At 42.6% G+C, this 16,087-nt stretch overlaps 2 protein-coding genes and 1 long non-coding RNA gene across 3 annotated transcripts in view; 2 read left to right on the forward strand and 1 right to left on the reverse strand.

Moving 5' to 3' along the window:
* On the forward strand, positions 1-4,781 carry LOC136053949 (uncharacterized). The gene is made up of 3 exons (XR_010622695.1): positions 1-73; positions 3,593-3,722; positions 4,577-4,781. It is a non-coding gene; the product is annotated as an uncharacterized LOC136053949 (long non-coding RNA).
* On the reverse strand, positions 1,158-11,094 carry XRCC2 (X-ray repair cross complementing 2). The gene is made up of 3 exons (XM_065744941.1): positions 11,021-11,094; positions 7,143-7,224; positions 1,158-2,122 (listed from the first exon to the last, which is right to left on the reverse strand). Exons 1-3 carry the CDS (start codon positions 11,057-11,059, stop codon positions 1,407-1,409), a joined length of 837 nt encoding a protein of 278 aa, XP_065601013.1. The 5' UTR covers positions 11,060-11,094; the 3' UTR covers positions 1,158-1,406.
* Positions 11,095-14,144: 3,050 nt separating this feature from the next.
* The window catches only part of ACTR3B (actin related protein 3B), a 43,285-nt gene continuing 41,342 nt past the window's right edge, over positions 14,145-16,087 (forward strand). Inside the window, exon 1 of the mRNA XM_065745007.1 lies at positions 14,145-14,163. The gene's annotated coding sequence lies outside the window, so the exon portion shown is untranslated. The remainder of the gene's footprint in view (positions 14,164-16,087) is intronic.

Here is a 16,087-nt window from a genome sequence, read left to right on the forward strand (position 1 = left end):
CCTAGATGCTGCTGGCAATTCAAGTCTGTATTCAGCTTGGAAAGGCTGGCTTCAGAAGTCAGCAAGTTAAAAGGTATGAGTCTTAACTATAGATTTTTTTAAGGCATCTTTCTCAAGAAGATACTGCTCTAGATATTTCTTTAATTGTCTTTTTATTAATAATCTGTTCGATCTAAGCTATAAAATGTGTTGTGCAACATGACTGAACGAATACAGCTGTGAGAAACATCTCCTCTTGTTCGAGTAATTTAAATTTGTAAGCTAATGTAAGTTTTTGTATTAAATAATGTACTGTGTGCAATCTTCTTTCTGTAAAGCACTTTGAAGCTTTCAAAGGGCACTCTAGGTTAATAAATAATATGGTATTCTTTGCCAGAACTGTAGGGCATTTCCCATAAGTTCTGAATTTTCTTTGCCAGAATTGCAACACGTTGCATGCCAAATCCTGCACACAAATGCTCTGTATGTGGCAAATACATATTGGTAAAGACCAGAGGCATGGCATTCCTGGATTTCTGAAGGAGAATGGAGGAAGGGAAAGAAGTGGGAGGAAATAATGAGGGAGAGAAGAAATTTGTCTGTGCATTAAAGAAAAAAAGAAAAAAGAACACCACCCAAACCAACCCATAACTCACACTTCATTATTGTCAAAGACTAAACCATGTGCTGCATGCAGCACAGACTCAGGTACCCAGAGCTGGGTCTTCAGTTTCTTCTTTGCTTACAGCAATCAGGCCTCCGTTGTTTGTCCTACCTTTAGATTCTTCAAAACCAACCATTTCTGCAGGTCGAAACACCTGAAATCCCTGTTCCTCTGAGCATATGATAACGTAAGCAGAGAGATCATGAGGTCAGAGAAATGCAGTCAGGATTACCGCTATTTAACAGGCTGTGAAGACAAACCCTCTTCTTCAGGCAGACTCGTGAATGCATTTCATGTGCCCCAGACTACTGGGAATGAACCTGGAGCAGTATTTTTGAAACGAGAACACTTGCAGTCTACCCCACAGATAACAGATAATGGGTCTTCCATTTCCGTACCTTGGAAGAAGAGGATTAAAAAGCATAAGGCCCAGAAATGAAGTCAGTGCATCTGTCTGCATGTTGCAGAGGTTATGTTAATGAAGGATACTGGGAGTTTAAAATTATTTCATTTTCTTGATTTAATTTTCTTTTTTTTTTGCATTAAGCACAAATAATAGCAACGCTCCTCACTAGCTGAGACTGAACATCCACAGTAATTAAAAAATGTGAAGGCCTCTGCCCTTCTCTAAATTAAAGAAATCCGTGACACAAATTCTCAACCAGCCAGCAACAAACAGCACGTTTAAAAGGTACTAAAACCCACCTAGAGCTAATCAGGCCTAAGCCCAAGATTTGGCAGAAGTTTAAAAGATGAACTGAAATTAAAACTGAACTCCACATTCTGCGACAGTAAAGGAACGTTTCACTACGTGGTTTCTTTTGAGGTGGCAAGAAACGAATGTAAAATCTTTGCTGTTGCTGGAATTAAATGGCTTGGAAAAAAATATCCTGTAGGTGACCATTTGTTGCCATGATTTACAAAGATAAGGCCGGTAGTCTGCATCAATTTCGTGCTGAAGTTTTAAAGGAAAGAAGCTTTCTGCAGAGTTTGTAGATTTCTGCATAAGTGACTGTGTTGTGGCAAAGAGGGCTAAGTGATGCTCTCTCACAAGCTTTTCAAGAAAGTTTGCACATTTCTTCAGATTCATCTCCTGTGAGTTAAGGCTCTCCCCTCCGTTACTTCTGTCTATCCAATAAAAAGCTGATATGCTATCTAAAATCAAAAGGCAGAGAGAGGGGTGAGTGCAAAACATGTTTTCCAGAGAATAAAGAGTGAGAAGCAACTGGGTGCTGCTGTTACAGTTCACTAGAAAAAGCCTTCCCAGGCAGCACTTCATCATCTCTTCTGTGCTCTGCCCCAATCTGTGCTCGAGAATGGTAACGAGACGAAGCATATCAAAATGGTAGTCTGTATCAATGAACATCACTTCTACTTCCAGGCCCCCTCTGGATTTTGGAATGATGCAGCGGACTATCAGGTGATAAAGCATTTCAGTTTTTCCTGTTCCTTCTGGACCGTGGAATTCAATGACATCTCCTGTTCGAAGAGAAAGAAGCAAGCTGTCACGTGAGAGCACCGAGTCGATTTTCAGTGCTTATGGAACCAATATTCACTATTCCACTGATTTGAAAGAGCATTTTTGAAAGCTTTGAGAGACACAACAATTGAATAACGCTAGTTAGCATCTACCAAGAGAATATTAATTTTCAATGAAGGCCTCTGAAGTGAAAAAAATCAACTGGGAACAAGGGTTGAAAGAAAACTTCGACAGCATCTAGGACAATGATATCAATGAAAGGTTGGCAACCGGGTTTCATTTGTTGTTACAGGTAGATGAGGGCTGGAAACTACTAAAAACCCATCTCCTTATAGTATGCACACAAAATTAAGAAATAAAAAAGTAGAGGACAAGCAAATAATAAGAAAAAAAAAAGCCCCAAGCTATGTTGGCGTATCTATTCTTACAGCACAGGCTGTCCCTCAACATTTCATGTGTTACGTGCTTGTCTGCTATCTGTGCATGTCACAAGATCCCAACAGGAACATGTGACCAGTAAAGAGAAATTCTGTGCATTTAACACATATTCTTTCCTGTATTCATAATGTGAAGCTGCTTCTTTCATCAAGAGGAATTCACAGATTACCTTAATTCCAGGCAATGACTCCTGTTGGAAGCAGAGGTACTCTGCTCATAACACACACTTGGTCTAACTGCCTGAGCCACACGTGTCAGCAAAACACACATCATGTGCTTTTAAAATGTTCATTAAAAAACCATTACCCACTACTAGGAAAACAGTTGTTATGTCAGATGTGAATACAAGTTACTCTAAAGCCTTTTCCAAAGGCTCCTCGTGTCTTAAAGCAAGACTGAAAAAAAAATTATTAGTCATTCTGTTCAGATTTCTGATTTAGGAACCTGGATTATTTATTTAGGACATTCTGGATTTTAGGCACAGGGTAAATATAACCTGTAATAGGATCACACAACTGTCATTGCAGGAAGGATTTCCATGGCCTTGGCAAGTGCAAATGGTGCAACAGCTTTCTGCAGTGGTGATGCAGGAGTGGAGAATTAATTGCAACTGCACTTAAACCAAAAACCGTAACAACATGTTTGTGCCTGCCTGAGTTAACAAGGCCTTTCAAGTCGCAGCTTACAGAGGATATCCTTGCTTGCAAGTGCATGTAGTGTCAAGATGCAGTTTGGGACAACAATGCAGTGACGAAGAACTAAGCTCTTCACTCACTGCAAGCATTTAAAGCAATTTATCCTCAATGTAACAATGCACCTATTTCAATGGCACCTCTCCCTCCTGAAATTCCCTGCTTATCCAACCCTGCAATCTCACTTCCCTGAATTTCTGACACTTCGGAATTTCTTTTAAAAGCTTGACTGCCCCCCAAATCCTTACTTATCTGTTCTGAATGGCTCTCCCCACTTTTGAGATGAAAGATGACTAACACTTCCTCTGCCATTAATGTTCACTCTCTCTTCCTGCTCAGAAGTTGCAATATCCAGCTCCACCACTTGCAGCCAGCCACCGCTCTGCTGTGTCACACACATCGCACCGGTGACACCACAGAACCCTGGTACAATTGCAGCACCCGAAGGGAGAAGTCCTAAATACACCGGGTAGGTCATGCCCCCATAGCTCAAGTCTGTTGAAATCTTTTAGAACAATTGGGTAAGGCATCTGTCATTAAAGAGCAAAGTGTGTGTTCTGCCTGCCACTGGCTCCAGCACAAGCTTTCTGCAGCCTCAGATGGCATTTCTGAGCCTGGATTAGGCCGACATGTGGTACAGACTGTTAGACCTACCATCATACAACATGCGTTGTTCAAGAGCGCAGCAACTCCATGCCCTTTCCGAAGCAGGAATGGACAAATCTGACTTGCTAATCCTAGTGATGCAAATGAACCATTCTGTGGAGTAAGTGCTTGACTTCATCCACTTGAAGATGCTTTATCAGAAGCTCTCTACAATCTCCTATAGAACCTTACATGAGACACGCAGTGCGCAGAACGCTGGAGGGGCCTTTTTTGGGCAGAACTAACAGACTGAAGTAAAACTTGTAAGCTCATTTTGGTGGTGGTGGCTTATAAATTTTGACATGAAGACTTAAATTTTGTTCCATATTGCTAAACAAAATGCACACCCGGGTTGGAGTTTGACCAAAACACTTAAGTTATGCTGATACTCTGAATAGAAAGTTTGGGCTATAAGGAAACCTCAAAGGAGCAGGGGATTTCTGTGCCTTCGTGATTATCGAAGGACTGCCCACAGAAAGAACTGATGCAAAGCAGAACCCATTTATAGCAGTAACTATAAATGTAGGGTTTCCTTCAATTAGAGGCTAGGCTGCTACAGTAAGATAAGGAGGGGAAATTCATCCTTCTGGATCAGAGCAGACAAACCATGACACAGCAGCACAGGAAGTGTGGCCAGCAGTGTCTTCAAAAAGCCACTGACACTATCTCTCACAATAGGTCATGGAGGAAAGCAAGGGATCAGGACCAGCATCATCCATTAATGTCAAAGCACTCTGAAGGGAGGATTAGTACAGAGGTACTGTTCAAAGGATGGAAGCAGTCAGAGAGGCTGAGCAGGAATAGACACTTCAACATGCAAGAAAGATAATGGGAAATTGTAACTGAATTTGTGTCGCCCGACATTAACAGCAGCAGTAAAGGAACGATCCATTAGCTTGGCAGAACACGCAAAACCCGTTAGTTTAACTGGGTTAAGTTAGGCTGGGAAGGTTTGACACATCAAGGAGGATTACCAGAATTATTTAATAAGAAACTCAGCACTGATAAATTCAAGAAGTACGTTTTAAGAAGCAACCCAACACACCACTGGGCTGCTAACAGCTTGAACTGAAGGCAGGACAGAACAGGCCCACCATGGGCAGTCTAAAGAGTGCCACTGCAGTGCAACACAGGATGAGCTACATGATGCTGTGTAAACTTCAGTACTCACATAACACTGATATATCTTCAAACAAAGTGCTGTGCTCTGTCCTAATCACCAGTTCTGTGTTATTAACAACCAGAAGAGTCTTGAGGCTTTTCTGTACTCATTACACTACTGAATGTTGGTGGAAGTATTTTGATGCCATGTTCAGAAGTGGGCTATTGGAATACTCAGCAATAGCACTGCAGGTTTCACACCATCAAATACCTTGAAGTTACTGGGCTAGTAATTTATCACACTGTGTAGAAGCTGTCACTAATAAGTGCACTGCTTGTAAGCGAGGTAGAAAGGCTTAATATTTATTCCAAATTAATTCTGGGTGTCATACTACTGCTGAACATCAGAGCTTTGTATGGACACCCACACCTTCATGCCAGTGGCACAGGAGAAGTACAACTGGCAACAGAGGAAGCTTTTTTAAAGCTTGTGTCATTTTTGCTCGATTCCAGAAGAGTTCAAATGATATGTAATTAACAGACATGTCTTCTTAAATATACAATTCTGTCATAATTGGAAGCAGTGCCTGGAGTACCATAGCAGTACCTCTATTAACAGTTCCTATTTTATAATGTTCTGACACACATGTTATGAACACTTAACTATGATATAACCTTTGTATAGTTTCTTGAAACTTTATATATATTTATGTTGCTTTGTTTCAAATACCATCAGGAAAGGAGAATTTAGGTCATTGCATTGCTTTCATCACACCATTTCTTCATGGGCAATGTGTTACAGTATTCCATAAGGACCTACTAAAAATCAAGTTCATGACAAACAGAGGCAGATATACATCAGGGACTGGAAAATGGGAGCACACATGGAAAAAACCACATGAACTCAGAAGCGGATATACTGAGGTATTCAAAGACAAAGTAGAAATATAATAAAAGGTGAAGTCCATTTATATATATATGAAGATCTCTGCTAACATTATGCCACTCCGTTAGCATCAGAAAAAAACGCATGACCACTGCAGACAATAATTTATGCCACTGGTTAAAAACAAAAGAAAAACCGATAAGCTCAGTGAATGTGTTGGCACAGGGAGAAACAGGTGATGAAACCAAAAAGTTCCCATCCATCTCAGAGCAGAGGTTCTGGAAGAGTCTATGGACAGCCATGAACAACCTATAGAGCTTTAATATCAAAGCAGATAATATTATGAATGGAACTATAAAACCTTGCTGACTGTAGCAGTGAGGGCAATTATGGGCCCCCAGGAGAGGCTGTTCTACCAGAACATGCCCTGTTCAGTCTCAGACATTTGTTTCTTGTATGTAAAGTACAAAAACAGACTGAAACACATTTTCTAATCCTGCATTTATTAAAAAGAAGAATATTTCATCTAAAAAAAAAAAAAAAGCCCCAACAATAAAACTTCAGGAGTCATTTGAAGCATACACCATTTTCACAATTCTTCTTGTGAGTAACGAAACAATTCAGAACAGAGTATTTAAATCACCTTCTATTCCCTGCTCTGTTCACAATGACTTACCAGTATTTCTCTGCCCTTTGTCTTTGTTATATCACATTTGAAATTTGTATGGGTAGGAATCATATACTGCTGAACTCTTAATGTAGTCCCAAGTGCTGCAAAATAATACACAAATGGTCTCACGGAGACTGCATTTGTACATTAAGCATCATCCCTCATCCAATTACCTTGATTCTTTTTATTGCTTTTTCTGCTATTTCTTCTGAGCCTGGTATAACTCGTGGCAATCCAAATTGCAGGCAAGTATGTTGATAACTGCTGCAGCCACACACTTCTCATATTAAGTCTATTCATTCATGTATATGGATATATATACTCAACAATGGTAGTACCTGGCAGCACGAGCCTTTCAGTTTGTGATTCGTGTGCCTTTATTGTTAGGTATTCCTAGCTCTGTGTCCTCAGAGCAGCCTTTTCCACTGTAAAATCCACAGAATTTCAGTCTGGAAAAGCTACCCAATAAACTCCTGGATCATCAAGGAATTACTACATGTGCTCCTATCTACCACGCTCGGTCATTTCTTTCATTATAACTTTTACACAGACATTTTTGCATGAATATGTTAAAGATACATTTTTACCATGAACAGGAGATCCTTCCTCAGCAAACAGATTAGGTTCAAGGTTTTTCAGAGAACTTCTGCCCTCAAGGCGTGCAAGCAGCTTTAACAGAAAGAAAGAAGAGACATGCTGTTACCTCAAAATAAAGGAGCTTGAGAATCACTTTCCAAGGCTTCCAACAACAGGGAGTTTTCAATGACAGTTCTATTGTAAAATGTTTTCATAAATACATAAGCAAACGCACAATATAGAGTACAGCAGTAGGTTTCCATCCTTACAGACACAGGTCCAATGGCAATAAGGAGTGCACGTACACCAGGAGAAATAAAGGAGAAATAGGAAAACAAGTGAAAAAGCTCCACAGGCAGACTAGTGAGAGGGATTACCTCTGGCATAGAGCAGTACAGACATTTGAGAGAACAAAGGGACAGAAGATTATGTGTAACAACCATCACCTCCACGCTACTGGTTGAGAGGTGAAGCATTACCCATCACTACTCTCCCGAGTCAGTCCCACTGCACTCTCACACACAAAAACATGCACATTTCATTTGAAGAGTTGTGCAAAACTCATGGGCTACCAATCCTATCGTATTAGAGCTGTTCAAACACGGTACAGATTCAAAATGATCCAAAGTAATTAGCCACCAATGGCTTTTCAAGAAGCTGTGTATAGCAAGTCCAGATTTGTAAAGCGAGATCCTCCAAAGCGCGCTGCAAAGCCAGCCCGTTGTAAAACAAGACAGCCAAAGTTAATGGACGATTTCTTAAATTGACAGGTATTTGCATACCAAGCAGGCAGGTATTCACCCAGTGCAGTTTTGGCATAGAAATCAGCGCATCACCCAGTGCAGGGGCTCTCGTTCCCTGTGAGTAGCAACACATGTGGGAAAGGACCCTCTGGGACACCCAGCGCCAAGTGTTGAATTTGCAGGACCCCCAGCTGCCATTTAAAGATTTAAGCAAAACAAAAAAAAATCATTTGGTTTTATTGCATCCTCCTTAAAGCCAGCCATGATAATAGCACAAAGCTTTAAACGTATACTACCTTATCTCGCTTTGCTCCCTGACGTACTGAGGAGGAGCTTTTGCTCTGAATTCTCTTAAAAGTTGTTTGAACAGTTGTGCATGTGTTTGCCTTTAATAGCGGAGTAAAGCTGCATTCAATGGCCCTGAATTTACTTGAAGTGGTCACGACGGGAATCTAAGTGTGACATTTCCATTGACATTTCAGCATTCCCTTCCATTAACAGAATGTCAATGTGTTCACCTTTGTTTGCCCCTTCCCACGTTTCCAGGAGAGCTTTGTGACAAACCCACCGAGGGGCCACGAAACACGGGGCTGACCTCACTCCGGACCTGCACACCCTCCTGTCACACCTCCCACAGAATGCACCAAGAACTCGGGGCTATTCTGGGGACTGGTAGGGCTGTGACTTGGGCAAAGCAAACATCTGGATGGATGCATGTACATAGAAACACTTATGAGACTCTACATTCATAGCCAAAATGCAGCTGTGGCCATCCAGAGCCCCACAAGAGCCCAGGTCCGTGGCAGGAGAAGCTCCCCCCAAGCAGCACAGCCAGGGCTCTCACCCCCCTCATGCTACAGAGTCGACAGACAGGAAACCAGCACAGGCTGCTGCTCCTGATGCCCTTCAGCTCCCAGCAATGAACAGGGGCAGGGAGCAGCAGTGCTGCCGTGCTGCAACACAAGGCCCTAAGGAAACACATCTCTGCAGCCTCCTGCTCCCACACTTATCTCTACACTAACAAATACACTCCCTGCAGACTACTTTTTCTGGAAACAAAAAGCCCTTCTCTTCTCAGACTATCACCTCTTTAACTTACTGCTGCAGCACTGGAAGCACACAGCAGAGCCATTGCTATTGTTTAAACACGAATCTGTCATTGTTTAAGCGAGTTTATGCACTTATTTTAAATAACTACAGGTGCTCACTCCAAGCAGTCCTCCTGTAGGTAATTGATGGTAATTTGCTGATGATAGCACACCTGTGTTTTTATCAAACTCGTATTTACTTCCGAGTTCTGAAGCAGAATCTCCAAAGGCACTTGCCTCATTAGCGTCATGCTGTGAGCAATGGGGTTTCTGGCAGAAGGAGTGAACAATTTGCCTTCCCAGCTCACAAGGGTTTGTCCACACTCAGACAGAAGTGACAGCAGCTGAGCTGCACCAGGCACCAGACAGGGATCCCTCACCTCTGCAGGCATGGCACTGACAAGGTGGGTTATCCCAGATCAGCAAGAGCTGCCCTGGCTGTATTGCAGGGAAGGCATTTCCATGCTGCCTACTCACACTGTCTTCTACAAAAGAGGGGAAAGGGAAAATCTATGGGGATTAAAGGGTGGTCACAGTGGTGGAAGTCAGGTGCCTCAGAGTACGGCTGGGAATAGCCCTGCTAAGGGAAAAGCTCAGGGAAAAAAAAAGCACCCGTCATCTCAGATTGTGTAATACAGACTTCTGATTCTGTAATTTAACTGTAGATGTTCGTTTCTTCTTTTACAATGCTCTTTCATCTTCTTCCACAGAAAACACCACCTTTTAGTGATGCCACAGCCATAGGTCTTCATTTGTACGCATCCTTGAGAAGCACAATTATCCACACAATAAACCACACAGAGGAACAGAGAAAGGAACAAACTTTCCAGCATGAGTCGGGTTAAATGTCATTAATGACAATGCTCAAATATTTCATCAATGCCTTTCATAACTTATCAATTCCATCTTTTTAATGAAGAAATATGCACTCGAGCAGCCCCGTCAACTAAACCATGACATGCTTGTAAAACAATGGGTTTCAACAAAACTAGGCATAAAGCTAAGCATACGTGTAGGCCTTGTCAGAAATGAGATATTACTTAATTAAAATGTTAAAGAAATTCAAATTAAATACTTGAACTCTGCTCAGGGCTGTGAGCTAACCTAAGGGCGACTTGTAAGTACAACTCTATCTCGTGTATGAGACAAAACTTAATTGTCAACCACCACAACCGCTCCACTTGAACTTCTGTAAACTCTGGGCACCAAGATGTGTGCTAGCAATTCATCACTTATTTTATTGTGATATACCGACAGTGTTTTGTGAGACGTTCCAATTTGTTGCATTAATTACACTGAGGAATAAAATTACAAGGCTGTGGTCTCCATATAATCCTCGCTACAATCACATCTTAAGCGCCAGAATGATGGAGGAAGGTTATTTCCAATGAACTGCTGCTTGAAAGGCTTCTGCAGTTCAGCTGATGATGTACATGGCTCCAGTGGAGGCGGTGGGGTCACCGTCCCTGGGGATGTGGCACGGTGCAGTGGATTGGGCTTGGTGATCCTGGTGCTCTTTTCCAACCCGATTCTGTGGTTGTACTGGAGCACTCTATCAACCCACTGGCCGCCGGTTCCTGCCTCGCTCAGGTTTGGCGATTTGTGAGTATTTTAAATACAGAAAGGTCTTAAGAGCAGAAGCCCCTCACGATAAAATGGCGTTTGAATGCACGGTAATTATAATCACGTTTCTATGCTTCTCTGCGCTCCACGCAGCGCTACTGCCATAGAGCAACGCACAAAGCCCCAGGTAATTAACGCGCGGACTGCAAGCAGGAATAACAAACGCTTCGGGGAAAGAAAAGCCCAGTGAAGCCCACAACCCTCCCCGCGTTACACCGCCAGCAGCACCCGGCACCGCCGCCCGCCCCCTCCCGGAGCCGCACTCCGGGGCACGCGGGGGGAAGGGCGGCGGAGCGGGTCTGACCGACGCGGGGGTGCCCTGCCCGGCCCCGCCCCGCCCGCCCCTTCCCCGTGCTGCGAGGAGGAGCGGCGTGCAGCCGCCATCGCCCGTCGGGCGCCCCGGGGGCTGTGAGGGGAGCGGGGGCAGCGCCTCACCTGAGTGCCCGACTCCGCCCTCCGGAATGCGTCACCCATGGCGCGGCCGGGGGAGGGGGCGCCGCTCCGCTCCCGCTCCCTGCGCGGCCCCGCGGGCTGCTGGCACTGCGCAAGCGCGCTGCGGCTGGGCGGACCCTGGCGGTGCTGTGCGCATGCGTGGTTCAGCCCCATGGGGAGGCGGGCTGGGAGCTTCGTGGTGTGTGATCGCGGGTTCGAGTCCCGGGCTGCTGTGTGCGCGAGGGCTGGGGTGACTCAGGGGAAACTCATCTGCGTGGTGCTCTTTAAGCTCCGACGCCGGCGAAATTAGCCCTGCCGAAGCTGGCTATCAATTATGGCTTGTATTAAAAGGGGTCTGGGATGTTTTACGTACACACCTGTGAATGAGCCAGCCTAATCCTGCTCCGGGGCAGGATCCCAGTGCCCAGTGAGGCTGTGGTGTGGCTCATTGGTCGCAGCAGTGCAGGGAGGCACGGGAAGACTTGGAGAACCTGTTTGTGTTTTCCATAGGCTCGGTGCTAACCAGCGGTTTAACTATAGCAAGCCCACTCCCTCTATCTGCATATCAAAGGACAGTGGTGATATCATCCCTTTGGGATGAGGGAGGTTATCGGTGATACTGCACGTTCTTACAGATAGGAGGAAAAAACAGTGGTGGGGTTCATTGTTTCTTCAAAGTAGTCAAGTTTGTCTGCATAAAAAGATTCTCTGCTAGAGTGAGATTGAGTCTACCACAAAGCAGAAAGAACTAACCTCAAATGGAAGGTGTAGGCTTTGTTTACTCGTTCAATCCTCTTACAGCCCCAGATGTGCTCCCTCTCATACAAAACAGCCTGTTGTTGCCACCTAGTTCAAGGTTTTTAGCTGGATACCACCTGCCTCCACGATGACAGTCACATTTAATCTAATTCCAAACAGTACTTTCAGTGTCAGGTCCTCAGTGTCAATGTTCAGTGTCTCATTAAGTCACAGGAACTAAGTACTCTTTTGGACAGCTGTCATAGACTTTCTTATTCTCTGGGTATAGATACATGTAAAATTATCGAAAGGAAAGAAGGTCGTTAGCTCTCAAATACAGATTCATTTAGGTTGGAAAAGACTACTAAGATCATCTAGTCCAACCATCAAGTCATCTCAACCATGGCTGTTAAACTGTACCCCTCAAAAAGGTAAGAAAGACTTGGCTGCAGGGGGACACATAGCATGAAATGCCATTTCAGAGGTCAGACAACCTTAAGAGTTGTGTGCCTGACTGTTGTTACAGTACCACAGAGGGCTGGACCATGTTCCCTGGAAGAATTAAACAGGTTTGTTAATTAGAAACCTGCACTTAAAGCTGACTGATGATTGAACCTAACCCAGCAGTAGAGAGGACTCATTGTGAGTTATGACAAAGACACTACTCATTGCATCAACCATGTGATATATATATATATATGTATTTAATTATAGTCTCCTTGTTGTTGTTCTCCTCTAATTAAGGCCATTGCACTAATTTTAAAAAAGTGATTGCTGTTTGAATTCGGAAACATAAATACCAAATAAAAAACAATAAATACCAAAATCCTACCTCACCACTTAGCACTGTCTGTATCCCAGTAGGGTCCTATGGGAACGCTGTGTAGGTGAACACAGATTTGATATTACAGTCTAATGCAAGATGAAGTATCACAGTTGAATGGAGATCAAGTGTCAAAGATTCCAGAAAGAGAGGCTAAAAACCTTGAACTCACCAGAGCAGTAAAAAAAGTAGATACTGAATGACCTGATATGTTTAATACATAACATAAATGTGTAAATCAAATACATGGCCATCTTGATGGGCAGATCACAGTAATGACCTCTCTTATGTTACCTTTGCTTTTGTTTGCTTAATATGCTGTGGATGGCATTATTAAGTTGGAAAACCGATGCTTGCTTTGACAGCACTCTGCCTTCGTAAAGAATCACATTTTTGCTTTCAACATTTATTCATTTATTCATCAGTACAATTACATTTCTTGGCTGATAAAAAGTGAGGTTTTGGCAACTATACATATTTCAACCTTTAACCAACTCCATGGTTTACACAGATCTTTGTCTACCAAAATCCCTGCACTTCAGCAGTCAGCACCTCTGGCATCTTACCGAATTCATTATCTTTTTTTTTTTTTTTTCAAAAGTGCCTATGTATTTCTTATCCATTTGCCTTTTTTGTTTGTTTGTTTGTTTGTTTGTTTTCTGTGTGTATAGTAAATCCCTACCTTGTTCTTTTAGAGAAAAACATTAACACAGGTAAGCAAGACGACTCTTTACCATTGGCTTTGTTGAAGATAGATAGAATTCTACCTTCTCTTCCTGTTCCTGCTTTGTTTTGTTCTGTTTACATTCTTCCTTATTTCTCTGCAGTGTTCCTGAGCAATAGGGAGCACTAGGAGTACAGTATCCTACCCGCACTGTGTTCTGTTTTCCTACTACATAGAAGAATCCTCCTTAAGACAGAATCCTCCTTAATGCAATATGGCTATAAGTAGATCGTTCTATCCAGGGACTCTATGCCCCAGCACTCCTGTTTCTACAGGCAGAAAATTAGTCTTCCTTTGTTTGGCATGTGGGGAGCCTGAGGGTGCCCCTTGAGCCATAGGCACTGTTTATGTAGCAATTCAGCAGCAAGAGCAATGGCTTTTCTAATAGCAGGAAGATCAGGCTCTAGGGGTATGCATCTCTGTCTGCATAAAGTGTATATTGTGGAGAAAATTCCTCCTTCCCAGTCTACATTTCGAATATCTTCCACAGTGAGAGGTTTTCCCCTGCACATGTTTAAGACATTCATTGTTGAGAGAGAAAATGATGGTGCTAGAGAGGAAGGTATTTAAAGTGGAGTTGCAGCCTTAAGCAAAATGATCTTTTTTATTTTTTTATTTTTGGTTTTTGCTTATTTATCCGTTCATCATTACTAATTTCAGCCAACAGAAGGAAACTGGGTTGGGTTCTGGGGAAGGAAGGACTCGCATGGGTGCCCTGGGGCTGTAGAGACCTGAGTCAACTGTTTATATAAACATTAACATTTTTTTTAAGACACTAAGTCCTAACCTTAAATTGCCAGTTGGTCTGCAATACAGAGACAGCCCAGAGAATTAACACCCCCTCCTGGAACAAGGCCTGAGGTAAGAGCTAAACAATAGGGAGAAGCACAAAGAAAACCAGTGTGGTGACAAGAAATGGAGACTGTGTGAGGATGTTTGCAAAGAGGTTAAAATATATCAAGTTTTTATATTTAATTAGGTAATAGCTAAATTTGAAACTGGAATTTAAATGTTTCTCCCTTTAAGCAATTTTTTTTTTTTCAATTACAGAGATTTTGTTCCAATAAGAGCTTCATCGTTTTTGGTGTATTGTCACTTAGTGTTCCTTGCAAGATTTGTGTGGGTGACATTCCAGCACAAACCAGCTCCAAACAGATCTTCTAGGTTGAAAACAGTTTGTTCCTATAGTTAAATTAAACTCTTTAGTAAAGTCAGCTGTTGTTTTGCTCATTAACCTCTACACTCTTGAACACCTTTGCTCCAAAAGTGACAAGTGGGCTATCTGAAAACTCATGTAAGCAGAAGAGTCACTCCAAAAGGCAAAACAGAAAGGTCTAATGTTTTCAATCTGCCTCATTTACTCCTTTGTCTAGTAATGCTCAGCACCCAAAAGGCTGATGAACTAAAGACCATCTCAGAGTTGTAAGTAAGTCTCAGCTAGTGTGGATAACAACAGTAACCATTTTGAAAGTTCCAACTGAAGGTAGGTGTTGAATCTGCAGGTGGCAAAGCAAATGATGAACTGCCTTTCAGATTATGCACAACCTGTCTGTTGTGCAACTCCTCCGGTTTCATGTGGCTGATTTCTGCCCCACTGTTCCAAGTTTCTCTCAATAACTGAAGTGATCTGTCACTGGGCTTTATTAGATTTTCTGAGAGCAGATGGCTGATTCTTTTTACCTGGAGAGCTGCCACTTTCTGTAGATGCATCACAGTTTTACAGTAGCGTGATTTGTCTGTTTGCGGGACAAATAAACAGGTTAAATTACAAGAGTGTTATAATTTCAGTGGCTTCAGGTAAGGTTTGCTGTATAACCTGGGCAAAAAAAAGTGAGGAAAGAATTTAGTCCATTGGTGGATGGGCTGCTGGCCATGAAAAAACAACCTAGGTCGTTACTAAATTCTGGCATCTGCTGTAAAGTTTCAGAGCTGGTTGCTGGATATTCTGCTTTACATTTCAGCTTGCAGATCTACATCATAAATAAACTTGGTCAGTGCAGCCATTCACATATACTAATGAGTAGACTTCTTATTTCTGGTGGTTGCCTTTTATCAGCTTGTATTGCTGAGTTTGAATTCCTCTTTGTTTGTTTGCACCAGGTTGTTCTTTTCCTGCTGCTGCTTCCGTCCTGTTTGAATAATTCTGTGCTGGCTCACTGTGAAACTGCCAGATTATGCCTTATGTAGCAGTTAGCCACATAGATAAGGACTGGTTTTGTATTGGTGACCTGGCGAGGAATATTTCTTGCTTATACAAAAGCTGTCTTTATTTGGCACCTGATCTGGGACCCAGTTTAAGTTAGCAATAAATTCAAAACTTACTGAGAGGAGCATGTCATTTATAGAGATGGACTGGGAGTTTGGTCAGTGGGAGTTTGGTTCTGAGTACCTTAACTCAGCCCTGAGAGCCCCATCACAGCTCATACCCCACAGACAAGGATAGTACGGGTTTTGCCCCAGCCAAACATGCTTGATAAAATGTTCTCCGGCTTCTACAGAGCAGTTTGATGAAGTATGGATGATCTTTCTAAGTTCTCCACTCGCAACTTCCCCTTTATTTAAATGTTTATTCTCTTACAAACCTCAAGTTTTACAGACGTGACAAAGAAGCCATACGAGTGCCTTGCTGGAAAATTAACACCAAATCTTAGACTTATCAATAGAAATGAATTAGTAGGTTAATTAATTAGCTATATATGCCACACTGGCTATGCTGCTAAAAGATGCATCCAGCTGTCTGACCATGAGTCAAAGCCAACTGATTTTCCTTAATGAAAACAAACCA

This window comes from Cyrtonyx montezumae, unplaced genomic scaffold (genome assembly GCF_038088225.1).
Source record: "Cyrtonyx montezumae isolate F1298 unplaced genomic scaffold, pur_monq_1.0 scaffold_32, whole genome shotgun sequence".
NCBI classification, from domain to species: Eukaryota; Metazoa; Chordata; class Aves; order Galliformes; family Odontophoridae; genus Cyrtonyx; species Cyrtonyx montezumae.

What these genes read in the sequence shown, in the direction of transcription:
- XRCC2 (XM_065744941.1), bottom strand. Translation starts at nt 11,059, where the DNA reads ATGGGTGACGCATTCCGGAGGGCGGAGTCGGGCACTCAG. An exon ending in GGGCGGAGTCGGGCACTCAG is followed by an intron (nt 7,225 to 11,020) that starts GTGAGGCGCTGC and finishes TTTCTGTTAAAG; the next exon opens with CTGCTTGCACGCCTTGAGGG. An exon ending in GGAAGGATCTCCTGTTCATG is followed by an intron (nt 2,123 to 7,142) that starts GTAAAAATGTAT and finishes CTCTTCGAACAG; the next exon opens with GAGATGTCATTGAATTCCAC.